This window comes from Centropristis striata, chromosome 20 (assembly GCF_030273125.1).
Source record: "Centropristis striata isolate RG_2023a ecotype Rhode Island chromosome 20, C.striata_1.0, whole genome shotgun sequence".
NCBI lineage: Eukaryota > Metazoa > Chordata > Actinopteri > Perciformes > Serranidae > Centropristis > Centropristis striata.
The window spans coordinates 20,790,053-20,815,196 of NC_081536.1; the positions used below are offsets into that span (position 1 = coordinate 20,790,053).

The 25,144-nt window shown below is 40.1% G+C and overlaps 1 protein-coding gene across 1 annotated transcript; it reads right to left on the reverse strand.

The window, feature by feature from the left end:
• Nucleotides 1-592: 592 nt before the first annotated feature.
• Nucleotides 593-24,838, reverse strand: LOC131993410 (bcl-2-like protein 11). The gene is made up of 4 exons (XM_059359317.1): nt 23,224-24,838; nt 20,512-20,951; nt 15,686-15,807; nt 593-2,211 (listed from the first exon to the last, which is right to left on the reverse strand). Exons 1-4 carry the CDS (start codon nt 23,238-23,240, stop codon nt 2,047-2,049), a joined length of 744 nt encoding a protein of 247 aa, XP_059215300.1. The 5' UTR covers nt 23,241-24,838; the 3' UTR covers nt 593-2,046.
• Nucleotides 24,839-25,144: the final 306 nt, after the last annotated feature.

The following is a 25,144-nucleotide window of genomic DNA, read 5'->3' on the forward strand; positions in this document are numbered from 1 at the left end:
GAGTTCCAAGATAAGAATACATTTCCTTATTGTGAAGCCCATATCACCACGGTTTGATATGTTACTGTTAGCTAAACAGTCAGTGACAAAACTCTCTTTGACTCTGCATGATTCAGTGTTTGGTTGTCGTCCAGAAATCTCTCTCTGAGTGTTTAATGACCTGGCAGGCCTGAGGAGACTTGGCCAGGTCTGAATCACTGGGCTAATAAACGGATAACATGACCTTGTCAACGAACCAATACTTGCCAAATACATTCAGTTGGGCTGCTAATGTTAAATCCAGAGGCTGAAACAAAGAACGGTGGAAGACAGTACGGTTTGATCAATTACTGAAGAAAAAGAACGTAGAGGACGAGGAAACAAGAAAGCAGAAAATATTAACACTATTTAATGGTGGTATAAATGACATTATTTCATGACTGATTTGTCCATGATCTAGATATTTTGAAATTCACTCTAGCTAATAACGGGCAAAAATCTTTGTTTTAATGCTGAATACAACCAGAGTAAAGAGGGAAATGATGCCTAGTGATGCTTTTTTTTTTTTTACTGTCATCTTCAAGCAATCCATGTACACTGACTGTATTTAGTGATTAAAAAGGATTCTGAAATCTGATGATTTAAGTGAGAAATGAGAGTTGTGAGTCTTCACCATTCGACCTGTCCTAGTGGTTATAGAAACACACAAGTTTTCTTGTACAGAAGAATCAATTACTCAAAGGCTGGTACAGTATCATCTTATTGGTCCCAGTGGTTAAGTGTAAAAATCTGTCTGAGCAGGTTCAGTAAGTTCAAAAATTGTGAAGTGGTCATGAAAAACATTTTTAAAAATTCCAAGATTAGACATTTCTATAATAGGCCTGTAGATGTTCAGGGTAACTGGTGGTAATTCAAAGAAATGTGTTCTCACTGTTTTTGTTTTTTTAAAAGCTGCAGAATTGGTGCATCGACCTAAAAGTACCTATAAAAGGGATAATAATTCTGATGACATATTACCTGAATACATATTAGCAAACTTGTAGCAGGAGCTACTGAAGCTAAAACTTGACCCAGGATATTGAAATATGTTGTACAAAACAAAATGTACTTTTACCATTAATGCAGACACGTGCAGTATGAAGCTGCATTTATACAGGATTAATTTCTCCAGTGAAAGTTCATTTTTCTTACCCTACCACAGAATTAATTTTGCTAGTAAAAGATCTGTGTTTCCTGATGACGACTTTACATCAGAATATTTACGTATTTTACACCCCAAATGCTGTAAGAACAAGGTGTTTTGTTGCTGAGGATCACACATACTCTATGACATTTGATGATCTCTTAAGTCAATATCTGTGTCATTTAGTACTGAAGTTATTAGTTTAAAACTCATTTATATGGCAAGAAACACTGGTGTTCAGTCGAGTCTTATGAACTTACAATGTACACAAAAGCAGACACGTAATTCATGGTAACAAAGCGTTAAATGGTGCAGTAGTTTAGATAAAAATGCTGGATGAAAATGAATTACTCTGGCCCAGTTGGTTCCCACACAGGTCAGTCTTTTGCATGTTGGACCCTGACGTCGAGGGAAAAAAATGGGTAAAGAATTGCAGATCGGACCCACATACTTTAACAACCCTGGGTCTGTAGAGTTGATCATCTCTGTACAGTAAAAAAAAAACACCTTAAAAGAAGCTAAAAAAAAAGTAAACAGGAAACTGTACAAGGCACAATTGAATTTACACAGAGGCATGTTTAGGTGACATGACCGCCTCTGTGCTGGAAAGGAGTGCAACATCTCGGCTCTTTGGTAGCACTGCAAAGGCTCAGAGACTGTGAAGGAAAAACGGAAGTGAAAAAAATCCAGGTATTTTAGAGTTCCTTAAAGGTGTTAACAAATCATCTCCATGGAAACTAAGGTAAACTGAGTCCAAAGTTTCCTTCCTCAAGCATGGAAAGGTAGGAAGGAGGGTCAAAATGAAGTCCCTCCCAAAAAAGAAGAAGATCCAACACAGATACATTATTAAAGAAAAATGCTACGTCTGCTGGGGTTTCCAAAGGCTAAACCTGAGAGTGGTCCTGGCTGTTCGTACTGCCTTGCAAGTAGATTATCCGTCCAATCAGGAGGAGCAGGAGGCCCACGCAGAACAGCATAGTGGGCTCCTGGTGGATGTGCGGCAGCGGGTTTGGATGGATCACAACCCGTCTATGTCCACCTGCCATCCCCTGGAACAGAGAGGAGAGAGAGCAGAAGAGATGTTACAGCATTCATGAAAAGCAGGGTTTGTCCCAAACTGAATGAAAAATCAGAAGTAGGACTAGAAAAAGGAAGAAGTTTGACACAGTGCCATTTGTCTGCTTAGCTAATCCCTATGAATAGACTCTGCATATGATAATCAAGCCACTCAAAATAACCCTGATGACATCATCAGTTATGGTTAATACTTTCTCCTTCACACTTCATAAAGTTTTTCACGTCCAGCTGAATCACTGGCCACTGTTTTTGCTTCGTGTGCATGCTCTCATTTCACAAAAAGTTATTAGTGTCTTAGGATTTACATCAAATGTTCAAGTAAACACCATGAAATCCCTTGATGATATAAAATCAAAGACACACTTGCACATGCTGTATGTTTACATCCACAGGAAGCAGATAAGTACAGTACTCTACATCCTGCCACAACTCTCTTTACTCTCTCCGTCTCCAGGTGTGATTTCCTACATCAATGTGTGTATGAATGCATATGTACAAGGTGTGATTGAATATGTCTAAAGGCCTCTTTAACTTTCAGACTAGTTTTATTTAATTTTTGTCCAGTGTTTTAGCATCTAATGATATTTAATCGTTCACTTCACGCCCACATACCCTGAATTTTACTTCTTAGTGAAAGTCAAATTTAAAAACTCTGCACCTTTGAAATATTTGGGGTTTCAATGTCAGTTTTGATTAGGACTTTACACATTCTTTCACGTTGTGTGTACGCCTCAACTGTCAACATCTCTCTGCAGTCACGCTGACACACTTGGCACGCTGTTGACTGAAACAAGTGTTTCCTTTTCCCTTTCTGCTCTCTATCCCTGCAGCAGGAAGCCTTGGCCTCGGTCCATTGCTCTAGCAGCAGCAGCAGCAGCAGCAGCAGCAGCAGCTTCTCGCTGATAAGAGATCTGCCTGGTAGATGGAAGAGAAAGGACAATTCCCCGGGAAGCTTCCTCCAGAAGAGAGAAGTCTCTGGGAACAACAAGGTTCCTGTTGCTGAGGAAGGGTGTCAGGAGGGTGGGGATCTCCATAATGAATGACTTTAAAAGTATTTAGTACAACAAGTTACACTTCAAATAATAGTAATGGAAACCTTCAATATTTTGTTTATATTTTGAGGCCTTGCAAAGTTACTTATTTTATAGTTACCATATTTTCCCTATTAGCTCCCAAACCTAAGTTAGGAGTAATACAAAGGATTCATTGATAATTATAAAATGAATACATTTATAGTAAAAGCACAAAAACAACTCTGACAGTAGGCTGTGTTGCACAATTCACCTCGCAGGTGTGAAATCTTGGAGCTGTGAGTTCTGCTTAAAACCTCCATCCTCAGCGTCAATTGCTCCAATAAATAAATATTCAAAAAGGAAACCTGACACTCTAACTGAAGCATTTACAAGAATAACTGCAGCATTTACGAGAGCAGGAATCAGTTTTTCCACTGGAAGTTGGATGTCCTGTTTTGGCATGAAGCCCTTCAAATACAGCCCAGCCGGATGGACTTTACAATACCATCCAGACATCGACTGGCACAGAGTAAGCCTTCTGCCCTGGGGCGAGACTGCACTCTGAAAAACAGGATCTTAACGGACGAGAGCTTGAGAGGAATATCAAAGCTGTGCGGTTTTATTCGAAAAGCGGGCCAGAAACCACAGAAACCCCTAATGCCAGAGGAGGAAACAGGTGAGGGGAAGACTAGTTAACCCTGTGGTGAATCAGTCTGCTTCTAATTCTGCTTCTGACTCAAACCAAGTCAAATAAACAGGTCAAAGATGACCAGAGAGATGATTTGAACAAGATGTGACCCCAACTTCCTGTATAGAACCAGTATAACAAGCCTGGTAGATTCGCAAGACGCAAAGAGAAAGAAATCCACTGTAGAAGATGCATCCAAAGCCACAATCTGGATACAAAAAACAATCACACTTATTTGATTTTAACAGAGATAGAAGCATGTTTCTTCTCTCGTGCAACTCAGCTATGAAAAAAATACCTCATACTAAACAGAGGAAAAGCTAACTGTTATGATCAACAGCCTCCTGAATGACTATTTATTTGTACTGCATGCTCAACTTGCAACATGTTTAAACAAGCTTTCAGAAAGCTACATTTGCTGGGATCAACTTTCCTGGTCCTCAGAGGATGAATTGTAATAACTTTGGTGATCCTTTTTTCCCCATCTAGAGCCATCATCAGGCCAACACTTTAACTTGTTCAATAGTTTGGTTTACAACCAAATACCTGCAAAACAAATATGCAGCCTCACTTACATCTCTGAACATGTAAACATTTGTCTACACATTATTCTCTACATTTGTGGACTTCCAAAACATTCCAGCCAGCTTTTCTCAGCTCTGTGTTTGATTCTGGCACAAAATGTAACAGTTGCTGTGTCCACCCCTGTCATTACTCTCTGCTGAATGTCCACTTCACTGCACCTTCAGTTTTTACACTGCTAATGTGAGCATCATGTTTGGAAATGCAAACAAGGCGCCTGAGAGTGAAAGAAATGTGGAGGACACACGACTAGTTCATGTCGTACACAAAAACAACAAAACAGAAACTAAGTGTGTGTAAATTCAAAAGCAGAACTTTATTTTAAGGGGCAGTTATTTCATTATAAGATAGGTTTATCTTATTATAGCCAAAGTTTAGCTTTATACAATGCTTAGGAGGTTCATAACACTGTGTTAAACATGTATGTACGCAAAAATGAAATTGGTTAACATGATAAATGTTGTAAAACACTAGCTTAGCAAATCATAAAAACACTGGCGTGGCTTTAAACTTTTAGTCTCAATTTATTATGGTTGGAGGTTTAAATTAAAAGTTCACTATGAAAGAAGAAAGCTGGAAGGGCAAATTTTTTATGAACAAAGACAAAACTCTCCATAAACACATCTGCAAAAACACTTTATTTTGACATAACATAGCATACGTTAATCTTCTTTCATTGGATTTTTCCCCAGTAATCACCACCTCATGAACTTTCTAACTTTAAGTCAACATTTGCACAAGCAGCAGAGATACAGAACTCTAAGACTCAGATCATTGCAGCTCAAACTGAGCCATGATTTCTCTGAATGTCATGATGGGACTGTTGTGTTTGGCCGATTTACTTACACTAATTGATTTCTATGGGGATTTGGTTTTACCTCCTCAAACTGAACTTCTGCCATTATAGTAAATGACGACTTGCGTGGGTGTAGGAGCTCAAGTGAACACTCCTTCAGCCTCATTTGGCACCTGACCTCACAGATTAGAGCTTCCCTTTTATTTTGAAGACTTTCAAATGAGGAGCAGCTTTTGAAGCAGTAAAGATGGATCTATTTTCTCAGGTGACAACATTTCCTCTTTGAAATTATATTTTTCTGTTGTGAAAACTTTATCATTATTATAATTATTGTTCGGCTTTGGCTTATTATATTGCACATTAGAGAGTTGTCTCCCCTCAAAGCAGCTTTGGAAGACAGACACAAGCTTTGTGGTTTTTAAGTTGGCAGAGTTTCTCTGCTCTTTCCTCACCTCACGAACCGCTGTAATGATTTAACTCTCAAGATTGTCTGCAATTTGCAGAGTGAGGGACCACGTTGTCAGATTTATGACTAAACTTACTGCAAGCTTATTTTACTATTACATGTGTTTACATTTTACAATTGTTAATGGATGCAAACTTCAGATTAAGCAGATGTTTTGACCCCCCCAAAAATGCCACCTGTCAATCTAGTCAAAAGCACTTTTAAAATATTCTTCAGCTAGGGAAAGTGCAGGAGAAATATTGACAACATAACAGGAGGATGTGGTGTACCTGGGAGGGGCTGAGACTTTACGTATGTGGTTTAACACAGCTGACACATTTACATTTGACCAACATCTGTATGCAATGTGTCAAAAACCACCTGTGGATCAGACCAGGAGTGGTCAGGTCATTGTCCTGCTTCAGTGCACTTTCACCTAGCTTCATTCATTTAGGTTGATCATTATTAGACAGCTGTCTGATGCCAGAGGGCGCACGCTCAGTTTCTTTAACTGGTTTTATGGATTCAAACAAGGAGTTCAGGATTTGTGCAATTGTGAGTCTGAGTGAGTAGATGAGGGAATCGATACCATTCTCAGGTCTGTGCATTAGGCATGAAGCTGGAGCCAGAAGCCCATTAGCTTAGTCCAGGATAAAGACTGAATGCAGGGGAAAAACAGCTATCCCGGCTCTTTCCAAAACTCATAAATTAACATGTTGTATTCCGCAAGTTTAATCCCAGCACCAACAGTTATGCCAAAAAGGTTACAGTAAATCAAGTGTTCTGGGAATACAAATAATTACCTATGATTAAAAACAGCAGAGACAATCGGGCTGGTCTGTTATTTGGGTGATTGGTCGTCAGAGTCAGGATGAGAGGTTTGATTTGCACTGCAATCAGAAGCAGATGTACTTCTCAGCTGACAAACTGCAGGCTGAAAGTCTGACTAGAAAGCCAAAACCAGTTCCACCAAACATGATAGTCAACCTTATACCTTAGGATTACAGAAAAGGAAATAGACACACACGGGCCATCCTCTTAATAGTTTCCTCATTTGAACTCTTACCTCAAATAACCCCTTCCATCATCTGAGAATAGAAAACCTGCTGCCGCAAATTGTTTTCCTGCTGTCACTGCAAGTCTGCACGCAAGTAGTTCAACTGGCACACACACACACACACACATGCAGGCCCCATCATCTGCATACACAAGTGCATACAATGGTGCTACTGTGAATACAACAGCTGACCAATATACATGCAAAAAACAACAACAAGCAAAAAGCGAAACATCAACAACCCAAGAGAAAAACCCAGCTGGAAGTGAGCCAGTCAACCTACTAGATAATCAGTCAACCAGAAAATCAACCAGTCAGACGTTAAGTCAGTGAACCAGTAAAGCAACCACACAGTCATTCAACCAACCAATCAAACAAGATGATACACACTCGTATGCAAAATAAAGCAGATCAACTTTAAAGGAATTGTTTGACATGTAATATATATTTTCCTGGATCTCAGGCAGCAATTGGTTTGCAAATTTGTATTGAAATGAGTGGAAAAAACTGGTGGAATGCTTTGCAGACTTAATGGCTGTTTGTGATCGGTAAAAAGGGCTAAAGCGCAGTATTCAATTAGCAGACTTGTTAGTCAGAAAACCTGGAAAATCAGTGCAAGAAATCAGGCAAATGATAAGATATAGAAGGTGATGTGAACTACATACACTATATATAACTTCCATATTTTTCTGTTTAGGTTTAGAAACCTGATCCTGCCTGAAGACACCTTTCTGGTGCAGAGGATTTCAAATATCTCATTTCATTCCTGCTCTTCTTCTTGTCTCTTTGTTTTTACAGTGGAAAAATTGAGTCAGCCTGTTTGAAAAAAGCTCATGTGATTTTGTTTGGTCACCACAACTTACTATGCTGCTGCTCAAAAATAGCTCTTTAAACAAAGCTACGCTTACAAGCACACACAGACACACACAAACACACACACTGCAAACTAAGCGCCACTATGCAAACCTCCCCCAAACGGTGCCATTCTTCTTGTTGTCAGAGCATGCATAAAAAAGCTGAAACACACAAATATGCAGCCTCACTTACATCTCTGAACATGTAAACATTTGTCTACACATTATTCTCTACATTTGTGGCTACGCTGGGACTTCCAAAACATTCCAGCCAGCTTTTCTCAGCTCTGTGTTTGATTCTGGCACAAAATGTAACAGTTGCTGTGTGCACCCCTGTCATTACTCTCTGCCGAATGTCCACTTCACTGCACCTTCAGTTTTTACACTGCTAATGTGAGCATCATGTTTGGAAATGCAAACAAGGCGCCTGAGAGTGAAAGAAATGTGGAGGACACACGACTAGTTCATGTCGTACACAAAAACAAAACAGAAACTAAGTGTGTGTAAATTCAAAAGCAGAACTTTATTTTAAGGGGCAGTTATTTCATTATAAGATAGGTTTATCTTATTATAGCCAAAGTTTAGCTTTATACAATGCTTAGGAGGTTCATAACACTGTGTTAAACATGTATGTGCTGAAGCTTAGAAAAAGTAGAGCTTAGAAGTTACTTACTGTTGGAATTTGCACGATATGTAGTCATCAGAAATCTCAGAAAATAGAAAAAATAAAGAGGGATTCTGAAATAGACTATAGAATATAACAAAGTACTGTTTAATAAAACCAGCTTACGAAACAAGCCAAGCTTATTTCAATGGGTCTGATTTCAAGTTATTCAGTTCCATAAAGCAAATTAGTTCCTAGCATAAGTTGCAACAGAAAGTTAAGTTTAATTCATAGAGTCGAAAAAGTAGGAACTATTAGTAAAGGTAACTATTTTTTAAGTAAAGGGGTGAATTACATTTTGAAGCCCCAGGACAAACATTCAACAAAACAAACCTTCAACTAGCAGACTATAAACAGCCAAATGCTTCAATAAATCAGTGTTTAGCCCTGCATTCAGTCATGGTTAAACTAGGGTTAAAAAATATTCTTTCTCCCGCTCTTTGTCTTTCATGCACACTTGAATACACACAAACAAAAACACAAGCAGCCAGCCAGTGACACCCGACTGGTCAACAATGTTCCTCAGAGTTATTTCTGTCTTCAGGACAAAGGGTTTTACCTCCTACTGAAAGATGACAGAGTGTGTGCTGGAGTTTGTTTGAGTATGTGTGTGTGTAGTTTGTGTGTGTTTAAGTGTCGGGATAAAGTCAGTGTGTATGTGTGTGTGTTTTGGCAGGATAATTAGACCTTGTGCTTTGCTCCGAGAGTTCTTTAACCACAGGGCTGAGCCATAATGAATCTACACTGTCACGGACACTAGACTGTCACACCACACACACACACGCACACACACACACGCACACGCGCGCACACACACACACACACACACACACACAGCAAGCACGATTACAGATGTTTGAAAACAAACACGCACACATAATCATGCACACATTGTGTAAATGTTTAACTGAGAGAAAGAGGGGAGAGAGAGAGAGGCTGGCTTAAATGAGGACAAAGGAGAGAGAGGCAGCTGAAAAACAAATAATTACTTATAATAATATTGGTGACTACACACCGATGTAAATGTTTTTACAACCAAATAATTAATTAATTGTATGTAAAAGCATTTTTAAGAAGTTACTTTCTCAGGCAATAAAATGAGCTGAAGCGAGAGGAAACACCTGTGTGTTTGTATTCTGTGAATGTATTCTCAGATAATGCGAGTCATGTTAAAGCATCTACAGCCTGAGGTGACACAGCTCAACTTCTTGCCCAATACCTTCAGGAAATTAAACCTAATAAACCTCCCGAGTCAACAGTTGCAACACACTGGAAGCTCAGTATCAAACAGTAACACTATGATAAGTTGGGTGATAATGTGAGAAATATTGCAAAAATATATCCCTAAACCTAGCCTGGCTAACACCAGACTAATCTCAAATGAGATCTAGTCTGGAAACCAGCCATTCATTTCTCCGTAGAGGAGGTGTGGTTTACGATCCTCCAGAGCCGTTTATTGGGCGCTAATAATGTCTATCAAAAGCGTCTGTAGGTAGCTCTTAGCCAATCGTATCAGTTATACCAGATGACGTATGTAGAGCGTCAGAAATTGATGTTTGTTGTGTGTGTGTGTGTGAGAGAGAGAGTGTTGCTTGCTGCTTTGCTTCTCCAATTCTCGCTTTCTGCAAGATTATTTATTTTCATGCTTTATTCCCCCTCATGTCATTCAGCCACACACATCCACTGATTTTATGGGCAATAAACAAGCTGCTGCGGGTCTCTGGCATTACGGTAGCGGGGCTATTAGCTAATAGCCCCGCTACCGTAACGCCGGTGATCTCGCTACGAGCCGGGGGACAGCGGAGCCGCCGAGAGACCTTTCGCCTTTCAACTTTCGTTCTAAACAATTTAAAACACCATCTACAGCTAAAGAGAGTTTCGCGTCTGCTGCAGCCATGTTGGATCCGTAAGAAAACTACAAAACTACAAGCTTCCAAGTGCCGAGTAGTACGCGTCATCGTCTTGCCGTCCCTCCCCGTTCTGTGATTGGATCCCTAAAACAGGGCTAAGAAACCTCCCTGGTTGCCAGACTGCCTGGAGGTTCGAAATGAAATTCGAGCGTGCAAGGCAGTATGGGTATACCCAGGCTACCCTAAACCAGTATTAACAGATACAATACAATATAGGTTCATCATTCTTTTTTAAAATTGTGTCGAAATGGAGGAATAATTTGGTTTTACATTTGCCTCACTGTCCAGTTTGGCTTATGATGGCTAGGCTGGCCATGAAGTTGGGAGCTTTAAATGGGATAGTGGGACTGCCATTAGTTTTGCAGGTATTTTCTTAAACCAATGTATTAGATACTTCAATGTTTGACCAAATGGTGGCATTAGATTGAAAGCCAAGAAATTGCCATAGTTGTTAAAAACATCTGTACAAATGTCATGGTAATCCATTGAATCATTCAGACATTTCACTCTAAACCAAAAATGTCAACCACATGGTGGTACTTGAAGTCTGTGGATCACAACTGTAGCATAGCCAGACCTCTCTCCACAGTGCTGTGAAAGCTCTGCAGAATGCTCTGGTTATACCCAGTATCATTCTGCTATAAACAACGACAAAACAGAGGTTTCTAATCAAACAAATTTGGTCGTCCACGAGAGAAAATGGAGAGAAGTCTTCAGGAATTGGATTCAATTGGGCGACTTATAACTGTTCTTTCATGTCAGCTCATCTTGACCGGCAGAGCTGAAACAGTTGATCAGTCATGTGAGTTGAATATTCGCTACATCAGAACTTATTCAGAATAATCGTTTCCATCTCCCATTCAGCAAATTTACTATTTTTTGAAAAAGACAAAAACCTTGAGCAAGCATAAACATTTTATGCGTATTTTCAAAAGTTTTATCAAATTTTGGTGATTCCATCAAGCTTTTCTCATGCAAATCTTCAAAATGCTCTTTCGTAGATGAAAACACAGCAATTGATCGCAGACTACCAACCTCCTGGTGGCATTAGAAGAAAAGTCAGTAGATCAGCAAAGTGAGTAAGTTTCATCCTCTGAGGACCATGAATGTCTTTGGATTTTACCTTGAATATGTATTAAATATATATAAATAAACATATGTAAGCAAATGGATGCAAGTAGACATTGCCACACCAGGTGCCTGAAACACCCCAAATCCACCCTGATCATCCCAGCTAGCCTGGAGCCAGATATGATTCACAGTGATTCACCCATCCTGCTGGTCCTGTTTGATGAGAGTGTGAATTTATGGCATTTCGGAATTTCCTTTTGCTCAGAAACTTCCTCTCAGATCTTTCAACTGTCAGATTTGGTGTGGGAGATAATCTCTCCAATGTGTCCGGGTTTGATCCAGGCTTCTTCTGCTAGGGTCAAACTCGTATCCAGTAAAAGACCAGACAAGATGACTCACAAAGACACTAGTGATTGTTGCTATCCTTCTAAAGATCCCACCCCTTCCATGCAGGCCTCATAATTCTACACAGACTGAAAAATACATGATCCTTCACCGACTTCCCATGAATGAACACAGCTGTGTTCAGCCAGTAAGGGGAAATAAAACCCAGATCTCTGATGTGGTGTCCAAGTGCTTCGCCCTTATTTCTTCATCCATGTGGTCATTTTGCACAATCATGGTTATATTTGGCTTCATTAATTTATTAAGTTATCTGTACACCTTTGGTAAAAACACAGTCCTTTGTTTTAGCATCCATACTAATGATTAATTCACGTCTGATAAACGTCTTGTGCTTCTGTGTTTATTAAATCATGTGAAAACATGCATGTGAACTTGTCCACAGCAGCACCTGGCAATTAGAACAGGGAACAAGCCTCCACGTTCCTCTTTTCTCAGCCTCCTCATTGTTCTACAGTGTGAACAAACACAGGCGGACACTTTCTGGATGATTCCATACACAAGTTCACAGAAGGGCTGGCCACTAAGACACATGCAAGCGCACACTTCTTCTCTTTCCGTCTTTCCGGTAGTGTGACTAGGTGTTGAATCATCACATTCTCACATATTTGTCCAACCTTCTTGTTTTCCTCTGCAGCTTGACTCACAGCTGTGAAGGCCAAACCAGCCTTGCCTTGTATGAGTCTTGGCACGTACGTTATCCTTGGTCGTGGGATCCACAGAGTCATACAGCTATCAGCCATTAAACTCCTGATTTTCCCAGACCTCTGTGCCTTAACTTAAATGTTCAAGGTGCATGTGGTTGAGAGTATATTTGATCATCCATAGGGCAGGTATATGCAATGATTGATCAAAACCAAAACCTGAAAGATGGATGAGTAACCAAGCTGTTAATAATAGGTTTGAGAGCAGTGTGATGACAGCTGGAACCACAAGTGCACTCAAATAACGCCCCTTAAGGGGTTTCATGGCTTTTCTGTTGAGGATGTGTTTGCTTGCAGAAGTAAGAGGGTACAAAGGGTTAACTGTTTTCCTTTTTGATGCTTATTAGCACGCAGAAGGTTAAACACAGTGGGAGAAGAACATTTTGAATAATTAGACTGCTTGGCTGGAGAGTTGTAGCTTTATTGCTTTAAGCTTCTGACACTGAGGGAGGATTTTAAGCTCTTCACTGGGATATAACGACCCTGTCACGCCTGTTCTTAACTTTTATTTTTTAATCCATTTCTCTGATGAGATTAAAGTGAAACAGCTCTGATTCCCCTGCCCCCCCTCTTCCTCACTGGCTTCCTCAAGCTCTAGTCAGCTCTTTGATAGTGGAGTAAATAAAACTGTGATGATGCAACATGCAGAAATGTTGCCAAGGAAAAAGAAGCCAAGAGGAAATTAACTCTTATTTGCAGCTTCGCAACTTTACAACATGCCTCCTCTGCCTGACTGATGGCTAAACTGCAACATTCAGAGGATTTATATTCTCTGCAATAATGTGATTATCTCTTCTGTGACTACTGTTACTATAATTTCATAACATAATCCCAGCTGATTAACCGAGTTGGATTACTCATCCATCTTTTGAAAATGCACCTCTTGTATTCTATTAAAGTTTCAAATGCAAAATTGTCTGTCTATGTCTAGTTTATTGGAAATAAATGCATGAAAACAGTATAATATTGAGAAAATATGAAAGGTACCATCAGGAGTTTTCCTTAAAACTAACAAAATGTGTTTACATTCAGTCTCTCTCACTAAAACAAATATCTCCCTTCTAACAAGATCTAACAAAGGTGTTGAATGCATTTACCTCTAGAGGTTTGCAGAGGCCCCACGATACGACTTTATCCCAATACTTGAGTCAGTCATGATACGATATTATTGCGATTTTAAGCATTTTGTGTTACGGTGAGTATTGTGATACAATATAATTGCGATTTAACTATCAAATTAAATTCAATCAAGAATTGTTTTGTCAAAAAGAGAAAACTCTCAGTCTATTCATCTTACTTCAGTCTTTCTATTTCTCCACAATGAGAGTCAAACTCCTCAACTCTGTATAGCTTTGATACGGCTTTGTCCGTGAAATAACGTTGCAATGGAGTCACATACCTGGATTTCAGTGTCTTTAGCATGTATCTAAAACCCTCAAAAACAAAAAATGGCGAAAATACTGACAGCCAGAATCGGTATAATATTGCCATGCAAAATAACGCAATACTATGCAGTATAAATTTTTTCCCCCACCTCTATTTACCTCCTCATAAAATTTTATTTTTATTTTTTAATCATGCAATTTCTGGATCCATATTTGCGAGCTTGCAGTCTTCTTCTTCTCTGCAGTTGCTGGCACATTACCACACTTCTTTGAATGTTATCACCACAAGCTGCTGATAAACAGGAAAGTGTGAAATGGCAGGAATGTGTATCATATCACATACAAACAGAACAAAGACCCTTTCAAAAAAACATTGCCTTATAGCACTGGTTCTGGTCAGAATCTCCACAGGGAACTTTTAAGAATAAAGCTTTACTGTGTCTCCATCTTCTAAATGTTGTAGAAACTTACAACTGATTTACAAATCCCTGTGTAATTAATAATACAACACAATTTTCAGCTGTTACCCAAAATAACAATATTACTATACATGTACAATTACAACCAATATTCACAAGCTAAATAGCGTCCTGTTCTCCTCCGCCAACGAAGAATCAGCATTCACAAACCAGCCAGCCAAGAAATAATCAGCTCAATTGCTGCTACTGATGCTGAGTAAATAAGCTCCACTTTTATAATGTGAGCAGTCAATGAACTCCTCTCGGTCTCACCACATTTAAAACCAAAGTTGTACCACTAAGTTTTGTTTTTGTTTCTTTCCCACTGCTGGAAACTGGCTGAAGGCTTAGCAGAGGAGAGTACAGCTGCCCTCCTCCCACTCTCTGCTCAACAAGTCCATCTTCTCCCCCTCCACTGTCGAGTGGTCATATGGCTGTTTTCTTGTTTCTTGTTTTTTGTTTTTTTTAATTAAGTGGTTACTGTGGCATCTGTATTTTCTGCAGCTTCAGGCTGACTGCTTGGTTATTTTCTGATCAAAAGTCATTTCATTCCTCCCACCCCGAGCGTAGTGGAAATAACCAGCTGGTCACAGGCTCCCTCAGATCACCCACGGCGACATTTTGGGGACATTTTTGTTTTGACCCCCCCCCCCCCCCTCCACCCTTTTATTCCTTGTCCAGCTGAGCTTATTGCTCATTTTCATTGGCATCCTGCTCCACATTCACACAGTTAATCAGCTGTTGTTTTGGGATTTGTCTGACTTCTGTACACAGACTGCAGGGATTTGATAAACAGGGACTAATCAATTATGGCATACAATAATATTTGTTTGGATAGTGACATAAATGACCAAAAAAGTGATTTTATGGATTGATGCAGAAAAACAAAAACATTATCTAAGATGACTTACATCAACTAAAACCTTTTTTCCACAAGATATGCTGCAACACTGCCATGAAGCTTAGCTTTTTTATACCAAACCAAACAATGCCGGCATAACGTCACCCAAGTGTATTACGGCAGCAAAAGAAGCGTGATGTGTCGATGTCTAGTTTGTGTGGTTGTGTCTCCCTATTCCATGTTCGTACCTTTTAAACAGAAGAGCGAGGCAGAATAAAGGCACAACATTCCCGACTTGAACAGGCTGTGTAAAAGGTGCTAATAACAACAAAGACTACAACATTATGTTGGATTTGATAAAAGTCATTTACATCTGTTAGCTAACCACAGTCTTCTTCTGCCTGCAAATCAGCTGCTCCACTGCAGCTGTTGAGCATTCACCACTTTACTCAAGAGCTCCATAAATGTGGTGGCTGGTGGTTAGTCTTTATACCCAGAACCCCTCTCCTACACACACACACACACACACACACACACACACACACACACACACATAGAGTGTCTCTGATCACTCACCCTGAGCAGAAACAGTCTATTGAAGTCATCTCCAATGCGCCGGAGCTCCCGTCCGATTGCCTCCGTCTGCATGTCCCCTGCTGCGTTTCGTTGCCGCATGCTAGAGGGGCTGGGAAACGGTCCTGGAACAGAGAGGAGAAAAAACATCAAATGCACAAACTCTATACATTGTATGTTGCAAACATTCAACTCTGCTTTAGATAATGCATTCTTTCAGTACAGTTTTGCAAGTGTCATGGTTTGAAGCTCCTCCACCGAGACAAAAAGCATCATCAAGAACATTTTGATGATGCTTTTTTATGTGAACAGGAGTCTTCAGCTTTGTCTTTGGTTAGGGGTTAAGGTATGAGAAAACTGAAACCTCAGCATTAAGATATTTAAAATATGACTGGTTATATCAACAGAAACCAGAGAGTAAATGTGTTATACGTGTATACATTGTTGCAAGATGGTGGCCCATTTATTGCAACATATGCCCACTCAGTAGCCACATCAAATGAGTTTGACATAAAATCACCAGAACCTGCAGTTCAGATTATGGCCTCTAAACCAAAATCACAACACAGCCTAATTAAGTTCCTGTGAGCTGTGACTGATTCATCCTTTCATTTTGAATCTTATGACAAACAGACAGAAAAAAACACTTTTCAAAAATGTTGAATGCAAACTTTCACCTGTGATATGCATTGCGCGTTCAGGTATCCAGCCAAAAAAGATTATGTATCACCAGCAAAATCCCATCAATAGCAACATTTTGATGAAATTGAAATAAGCAAACACACACAAAAAACAGAGAAGTAGAGTGGGCTGTGGATGTACAGTATCAGAGCAGAGACCTCTTTAGTTTTGACATTGTGTTTATTTGATGATGCATGCTCACAACGTTACGCTAAAAAGCACAGATGAGATGTAGGCGATATTAACAAGACAACAAAAGACACATAAAGCAATCCTTATATTTTTATGTTGAATGTGACAAACTATTTCCATAGATAAGTAGATACCATAAAATCTAAAGAATGTATTTCTTAGGGAACCAGCCATAATGAAAAGTGTGTGCAAAAAAATGTGCACCCTGGCATCATAATAAAGCTGCAGAGAAGTACTGCTCTATCAGCTGACCGGGTGACTGAACTCTTCTGTGTGTGAATGCATGTGTTTCCGTGGTTAATCTGTGATAATTTCAGTAAAGTCAGAATGAAAAGAATGAAAGCTCTGACCTCTTACCGATCTCCACTTATGACTCATGAATGCTGTTATGAAACCCAGACTTAATATTTCTCACATCCTCCAATATTTAAGAGACCGATACAGCGGCTGCGTTCTTATCAATCCATCAGGCTGCCAACTGCACCGTCATCCAAAATAGTTCATGATGGTATGACAAATGTAAATACATCAAGTGTGTTCCCCAGAGAACAAAAGTCTGTGTAACTGTGTTAAGTGAGACACCAAATAATGCAACAAAGATGACTAAAAATGTCTCATAGATTTAGATGGAGTTCCTCGTTTCCCTGAAATGAAGGTCTGAACTGATGCTCATATTCAGCCTTCTCTCAACTAGTAATTCTTTTGTCACAATTTGTGGTTTGCCTAACTGACAGTTGACCAAATTAAAGGCAAATATTTCAGAAACAGCAGTTACATTTTGGATCTTTGAATATTCTTTGTTACAATTAACTTCTTCCAGAAAAAAAACCCTCCTTCTTTCAATTATAAGCCAGCTCTGTGAAGCCTTTTAAGTCTCTATAAAGTTTATTATTAGATCAATGTATTTTTTTGTTGAAACAAGCCTCAAGGTTGTGTTGTAATTAAACTGTGTGAAAATAAATGAAAAATGCATCAAATGTGACTGTTCCCCTCTGAAGAAACCTGACTAAAGGTGTGATTTCCTTCTGCAGGAGGAGGAAGTGTTATGATAGGATAGCTGTAATCACGCTGTCAGGGAGCGACAACAACAAGATGATAAACTGATCATCCTTAAGCCTTCTATCTCTCTAACACACAAACAGGCCAGCGTATCTGATAACAGAAACATTTCTTTTTTTCCCCTTGCATTGAGGACGATATGTGTGTGTTATCTTCTTTCTATGCTATCTGATGGACGGAGCGGACTGAATGAGAGGCGAAGGGTTTCAGTCTGCATCTTACAAAAGACCAGCAGGCCTATTTTGACTGCTGCACACACACACACACACACACTAAGGCCTATTTTGATTATGTACTTAATGAATGACACACAGATACACACTCCAGTCTGTTTTGACTGGTATCTTGTCTGTCTGGCTACAGTGAGAGAATAAAAGCGACACAAGGCAATCAGTGAAGCTAATCACTGCTATTATAAAAAGCAGAGCTGTTCCCACAGAGGTTATAATAGGGACGTTCTAGTTCAGCCTCCAGAAATACCGTTTTCTACTTAGAAAACACCACTACCCTTATAAAAAATTAAATACAAACATACTTTGATATGGATGTGGTTAAAACTGGGGTTTTAATAGAGGGTGTGGTATCTGAATTTAAGTTTCTCCACAATTCTAACATGCAATATTCATTTTATAGAGTTTCTGCATCTGAAACAAAGATGAAAGCTCAAATGGGAGAATGTGGGAAAAACAGATTCATAAATCTTATCAGGGTGAGACAATGATATCATTTCATAGAGGATATAGTTGTGATCTACTGCTACCACCACTGCTAGGGGATTTACACTGCTGTTTGTTGTTGTTTTTGGGCCACATCTCAGCCTCATGTCTCCTCAGTCATGTTGTATTTGTTACCAAGCAGCAGAGTGGGCAACTTTAGCCGACAGCATCATAGCTTACAGCATGCGTGTCTAGCTCGATTTTTGTATCTAAATAAACAGCAGGAATAAAAAAACAGGATTGGGGCCATGAGAGGTGATGAGTGTCCAACAAACACTTTGTTGGCTCCGTCAATATGAGCTCAAACCTCAAGAACTTCAGCTGACAATTTCTGTCAAAGCTTCATCTTCAACTGATGCTTCCAACTCTTTCATTGTTTAAACTTTAAAACTTCAAATCCTTAACAGATCTGTTAACAGGGGCTGAGTAATGAAAACGGATGTATAAAGTATCTGCACAACATCTGATGAATGTCCTCAAGTGATGTCACTTGAGTCAGCAGCAGCAGTTGGGTTTACAAGTTTGAAAAGGAAGCTGCAACCTAAGTTAAAAAGTGAAGCCAGTGCGCAAGTGCCAAAAACTGCAATTCCTCAACTGGCCACTTGAGGCTGATTACAGAAGGCTCATATTAAAATACCGAACTTTACAGCAAAAATTAACAAGTTCACAGCCTGGTTCTCTTATCTATGCTTCTGAAAAACTGATGGTTGATGATTTCCAGATAGCATTTAAATGTTAACTAATTAAAACCTTTACAAGAAGATGCACCTGATAACCATTAAGTGTGGCAATTTCAAAGTATCCTTCTTGCCTCACTGTTTCACTAAATGGCTGCTGCATCATTTGTTTTTACTGTGATGGTGCAAACACACACGAACACACTTGGGCGTGGCCAGAAGTCAAGACCCTTCTTCCTTCCTGTAAATCTGATTCAGCAGGATTATATGAAAACTGCGAATCCAAGGCAGCAATCCAACATCAGCAAGTCCAACAAAGCATGCTGGGATGTCCAGTCACAAAAGACTGAATATTCTCACAAAAGAAAGTAAAGATAATCACTTATTTGAGTGGTTAATTTATGGTGAGGACTTCAGCATCTTGACACTGTGCACCTTTTTTACATTTTGTACAAATAAGGTATTCCTTTCCCATTACATTAGGCATGTTTGTCTGGTTGAAATGTATCCCATGGGGTTTGGGAGGGTTTTACACACTCAAAGGCAGCAGACATTACTCAGCAGGAAGAAGAGTAATACTACAATGGAATGAAAACGTGGGAATCAGCAGAAAAGGGTTTGGCGGTACTGAGGAGTCATGTTAGTCTGTTTTGGATCTGCACGTTTCAGCCTGAATTTGTCAGATTTCCCTCTGAGGGCCAGCAGAGTGAGGTATGCTGAGTATTAGTCAATAAATCAGAATGTCTTACTACTTTAATAAGATTTACTCATGTGAAAGTAGTAAAATAGCGTAGTGGAAAAGGAAACTTGTGAGTAAGAAGTGGGAGAAAGGGGGGAGTACAAAAACATCCTGAGTGTGTTTTTGTTCATCTTATTACTATCATTGTTAACATTCAACACCACCCGCCCAAACCCTCAAAACTTTGATAAAGGAAGCATTGGGGAGCTTGTGCTGGCCTCATATCTGGTTTCATATTTTGCTGTACACCCACACAGAAGGAGCAGCAGCTAAATTTCACAGAAAAAAAACAGTCAGAGTGGTTTAGTGATTCAGGCGGGTAACTTTCACACATAACAGGTACTGTATTTTTAATACAGTATCAGGGTGTGTGCATTCAACAGATAGTGGGTGGTAAAAGTAGTTAGTGGGGCTATTATTTCAGTTGGATTAAAAGCATTATTATTAGTTTTTTTTTATGTATGGTAGGTTTTTGAGGATATCACTGGTCTTTGATGTATTAACTGCTACTACTACTACTACTACTACTACTGCTTAAGATGCTCTCCAAGGAGCAATACACGTGCATTGCAATGATGCAAAGTGTTAGTATTGCGTTTTTCTTTTTGAAAATATATCTGCTTTATTTTCCATTGTATCCGTTTATTTACCGCTGTATTTGTCACTCAATCACTTATCAGTGAACTTTGAGAAACCTATTGCACCTGCGTGTATTCAGTGTTGGTTATTCGTCGGTTATGTATGCAAAATGCCTGCTGTGCTCACCGTGCTGCTGGTGTGCCCCCGTTCCTCCGCCGTGCGCCTCAGCCATGCGCTGTAGGGCGTGATTCATCACCTGGGCGGTCGGGCTCGGAGTCTGCGTCGCTTTGTCAGCCGTCACTGGCCTCGGGGAGAGCGGGGAGCTCGGCTGCGAGTCGCCGTCAGAGGAGAAATATCCACTGGAGGCGCGGCGAGGAAGGTGGAATATAGACCTCGTCTGAAAAACGCATAGGTTGTCGATTGGCGAGGTGGCTTTGGTTCTGCACCAGGGCGGCGAGTCCGGCTCTCCTGCTCCGGAGGAGACGGCGTGGCCAAAGTTCCGCTCGCCGCCGTCGTCTGAACGGGAAGTTTGAGCTGACTGTCCAGCGGCACCGGTGGGAGTTTGGTCTCCTCCGCTCCCCTGTGTTGCTGTTACTGTGGTCGAGCCATCGGGCAGGTTTGGTGGTCTGTTGGATGAACAGAGCGGCACCGTCAATCTGGGCTTTCATCACTCTGCACTAGCAGCCTACAGCTTCACGTCTCTGCTGCATGTAGGGCAACAGCTGGATATGAAGCAGCGGGCTGCTGCGTCAGAGGTGCACCTTGTAGCGTCAAGTTTTCCTTGAAAACGGCGGCGTTTCTCTAATTTAAATTTGATTAACTTCACAGTGACTGGCGCGACGCGGACGTGCCAACTTTAAACTGGCTGCTACTTTTTTATGTTTAAAAAATGTATGAAACTTTGACATACACTAGTTTACATGCCACTGCAGGTAATATAACCACACAGGCGTTTGAAGTTGGGTAGTGAGTGTCTGGCTAGTTTATGTGCAGTGACTATGTTCGGCACCGGTGCCACACCATTGTTTGACAGAAGTTGCTGATTGCAGCAGATCTTTGTTTGACTTGTGTGGGGGGAAATAATCAGGCATGAAGGAAGCGGCTGGAGTAACTTCAACTGCGTCACATATTTACAGCCTCACAGAAATCCGTCTCAGTGGATTTATTTTTTCGAGATAAACTACAACAATCTTTCCCTTTGCCTCGACATTTGTGCTTACTGACCATTGGCAGACTCAAACACATTTTGATGCAGCGCTTCCTGTTTGTCCAGCCTAAACTACAGCTCCCTAAGCGCACGGATTCCCAGCGGCAATGACCTACTTCTGTGACAAAATGACCTAAAAATATAACCAACTGTTTTTTAGAACGAGGTCTCCATTTACCGACAAACGCACTTTTACGCACATTTGATGGAAACGGCTATCTTTCTGCTTTTTACGCATTGTTACGCACAGAGCAACTGCGACGACAATTGCGTTTAAACTGGACTCGTCGTTTTTCATCCACTCGTATGAGAATGCAAACTTTCCCTGTGGGTTTCGGTGCAGATCCGAGCGCTATGAGGAGAGATAATGAGCGTGTCAGGCGGCACGTAGGTAAATGGCATAAAAACGAACCCGCGGTCACCTCGCCGAGAGGGAAAAGCAGACGGAGGGAAGAGAAGGAAACCCGCAACACCGGCAGCAGAAAACTAGTAAACACGGTAGTTGATCAGGTGTTAAATGTTTAACGAGGTCCGTTTAGCAGCACGTCTGCACCGTCACTGTATTAACATGAAGGGGTAGGCTGATGTTTCTGTGTCTCCGTGGGCGACGAGAGAAAAAACCGGCATTTCAGATCATAAGGTTTCACTTTACCTCCAAGGCAAATATATTAAAATAATTGAGCAGCTGTCGCGTGGACAGTGCGTGTCTCCTGGATTATTCAGTCTATATGTCTTTATTCTTCAAAAGCCAAACTCTGTACATGTGCGCCTCCCACAGGGCAGCGCGCACATGTACGCACATGTTCCATTAACTGATTATCAAGTGGTGAGATTATCCATAACAATCTGGTAACTGCCTATTATAACAAGTGTTAATGCCAGAAAAGCTACAGAGTCTGACTTGGTCTCTAAAATGCCACGGAAAATCACCACCTATCATGAGGTTGTAAATAAAAAGAAGAGACTGAACTCGGTGACCTCAATCCTAATAAGGCAGCGTCCCTCATCTTTTATCAAAAATCATGTTTTCTATAAGAAGGAAAACATATCGTCACGTAAGTCTTCATTTTATTTAGGAATGTGTGCAAAGTATATTCAGCAAAAAAAAACAAAAATCTTAAAAAAAAATAAAAAAAATAAAAAACATTTTATCCTCTGCACATCTAAAGACAATGCGAAATACACCAACATACTCAGCTTGTCATGTTCAACCCAAAACAACATTTATCCAGAGTGAAATGCCGTTCACACTCAACTAAAAGGAACTGAAGCCGGCGCGCTGCGTCGGCAAACACACCGGCAAAGTCAAGAGGATCCCTGCAAAACAAGGCACTGACGCACTCCGAAATCTTCCCTAAATAACAAGGAGAAATCTATAAAGTTCACTTTAAACTCCGACTGTATTGTAAGACTATTGTGAAAATAAAGCGCAGGAAAGGCAATTAATGTCGAGTTTTACGCATGACAAACAACCCTCAGCAAGATTGCAGTTATATTTTGCAATAACTAATTTTATTAATTATTAATTTCTTGTATTTTCAAAAACACAAATAGTAAGACATATCACTGCGAGTGTTTGCAGCGTGACAGCTGACACGCCGGTCAGAGGGAAACTGGATTTTTTCTTTTTTTTCTAAAGTAACTCTTTAAAAACAACACACACACCGTGCTCCATCTGCCCTAAAACTCACCTGGACGGATGGGGCATGTCAGTAGCGGGACATCACCGCTGGCTCCGAAAATAACACGATGACAAATTCACTGTATTATAAATATGTCTAAATAATATCAATGCAAGTCCAAATAGGATCCACTGGTCCAAAGTGAACAATACATTAACTTGTAAAAGTAAAAAAAGAAGTGAAAAGTAAAATTAATCCCAGAGTTGTTGCTGAACTTTCCCCGGGAGGAATGCTTGTATAATCCGCCTCGTCTGAGTGGAAACAGCACCAGAGGAGGTAAACAAACTCCAGTCAGAAACTGCGCTTTTGTCTGCTCTGACAAGTTTTCCTTCCTCTCTCCCTCCGTCTCTTACACTACAGTAGAGGCTGTGTGCGCTGTGGACTGCTATGAACGCTCCTCCTACGATCCACCTCCTGGTAGGAGGGGTTTGTATTGGCTCTATTCTCCTTTCTCTGTCTCCCCCTGTCTCTCACATGAGCCTTTACTGCCATTAAACACTTCAGTGTCTGCATGTCTCTTACTGTTTCTTGTCTGTCTCTTACTGTAAGTCTATGTAGGTCTTGACTTTGTAAGTAGACTTTGTACTGCACGAACACTGGAAAAGTGACAGAATCTTTAAAGTCTGCTTCTGGAAAATGTCCCTAACAGTTTCGATAGATTACATTTATCCAGATGCTTTAATGATGTACTTCAGGGAACCGGACCACCTGCAGCTGTGACCTCAGTAGCATTTTATTATTCTTCCCATAACTTGTATTATGATTACTTGTCTGCTATCAGGATTAAGCTTGTTCCTTGACTTATACTCCTACCACTTACTTGTTGCCTCCATTGTTTCTTTATAGTCAGTGCATCTCTGTATATCACTATTAGTAATGTAAAACTTAATTAAAAACTAATATGGTTACAAAAAAGTATTAATAACTGTTGTAAAACATTTGTTTCTCTTTGTAGGTTTTCAAAGTTGTAAGTAGATGTCTTATACATCTTGATCTGTTCGGGTAAAATTAATAAGTGCACATATTTTGTGCAGTAAAAATGATACTTTGAAGATTTGAGTGGTCAAATCCTCCATTATATGTGTTTTGTTTTCAAAATGACACAAAAACCCACAAAACATACATAAAGTCAATGTTTCCCCATGTGCTCTAAGGAAGCTGAATGTGCATTTGATATTAAGATCTTCACGATTTGGTTGAAACTGACGCCCACACTCGTACTATGACTGCTGGCATGAAAGTGGAACCCAGCATGAGATACTACTGCAGTTATGAATCATCCTAAGAGCCCTTCGTTTGCCATATTTAAGTTTCTCAAGGCAGACGCGCATGTGTTTCTGAAAAACTGAGAAAATTCAATGAGCAATGTTTTTCTGCCATTCATATGCCATCTCAGCTTAGTAATTTGTGTTTATATTTGCACTGTATTTGAAGTATGTAGTCACTGTATGTGTATCTGCTATTATCAACATTTCTCATTGGCTGGAAAATGTCTACTTAAAAGGTTTATAAATCAATGCACAGGGTGTATTAAACTGCAGGTAACCTTAGCTACAATAATGCTGCTTCATGCAACATTACTTAAACTAACAAACAAGTACTAAAGAGGGATGATGAGTCCAATATTTCCCCTCATGTTGTGATCTTTTCAGCTCCACTTTGTTATACTCATGTAACAAGACATTACAATTCAATAAGATCTGTATGCTCCACAACCAAAAGTGGACAATCCTTGTGTGGTGTCCATAATTCCTTTTCACTCCTTTTCTTGCTTCGCAGAGCAGGAAGGGAGATATGATAATCCACTTACAGGATGTCATTACTGCTGTCAAACAAGTCTGATATCATACAGGTAGCCATGGCTCTGTGATGCTCAGGCAGAGGGGAGGCCAAGCATCAGTCAGAGGGTTGAGTAGTGATGGGCTCCTGA

Coding starts and splice junctions, on each gene's coding strand:
- LOC131993410 (XM_059359317.1), bottom strand. Junction 15,808..20,511: donor GGGGGCACACCAGCAGCACG/GTGAGCACAGCA, acceptor TCTCTGTTCCAG/GACCGTTTCCCAGCCCCTCT. Junction 2,212..15,685: donor ATAGACTGTTTCTGCTCAGG/GTGAGTGATCAG, acceptor TCTCTGTTCCAG/GGGATGGCAGGTGGACATAG.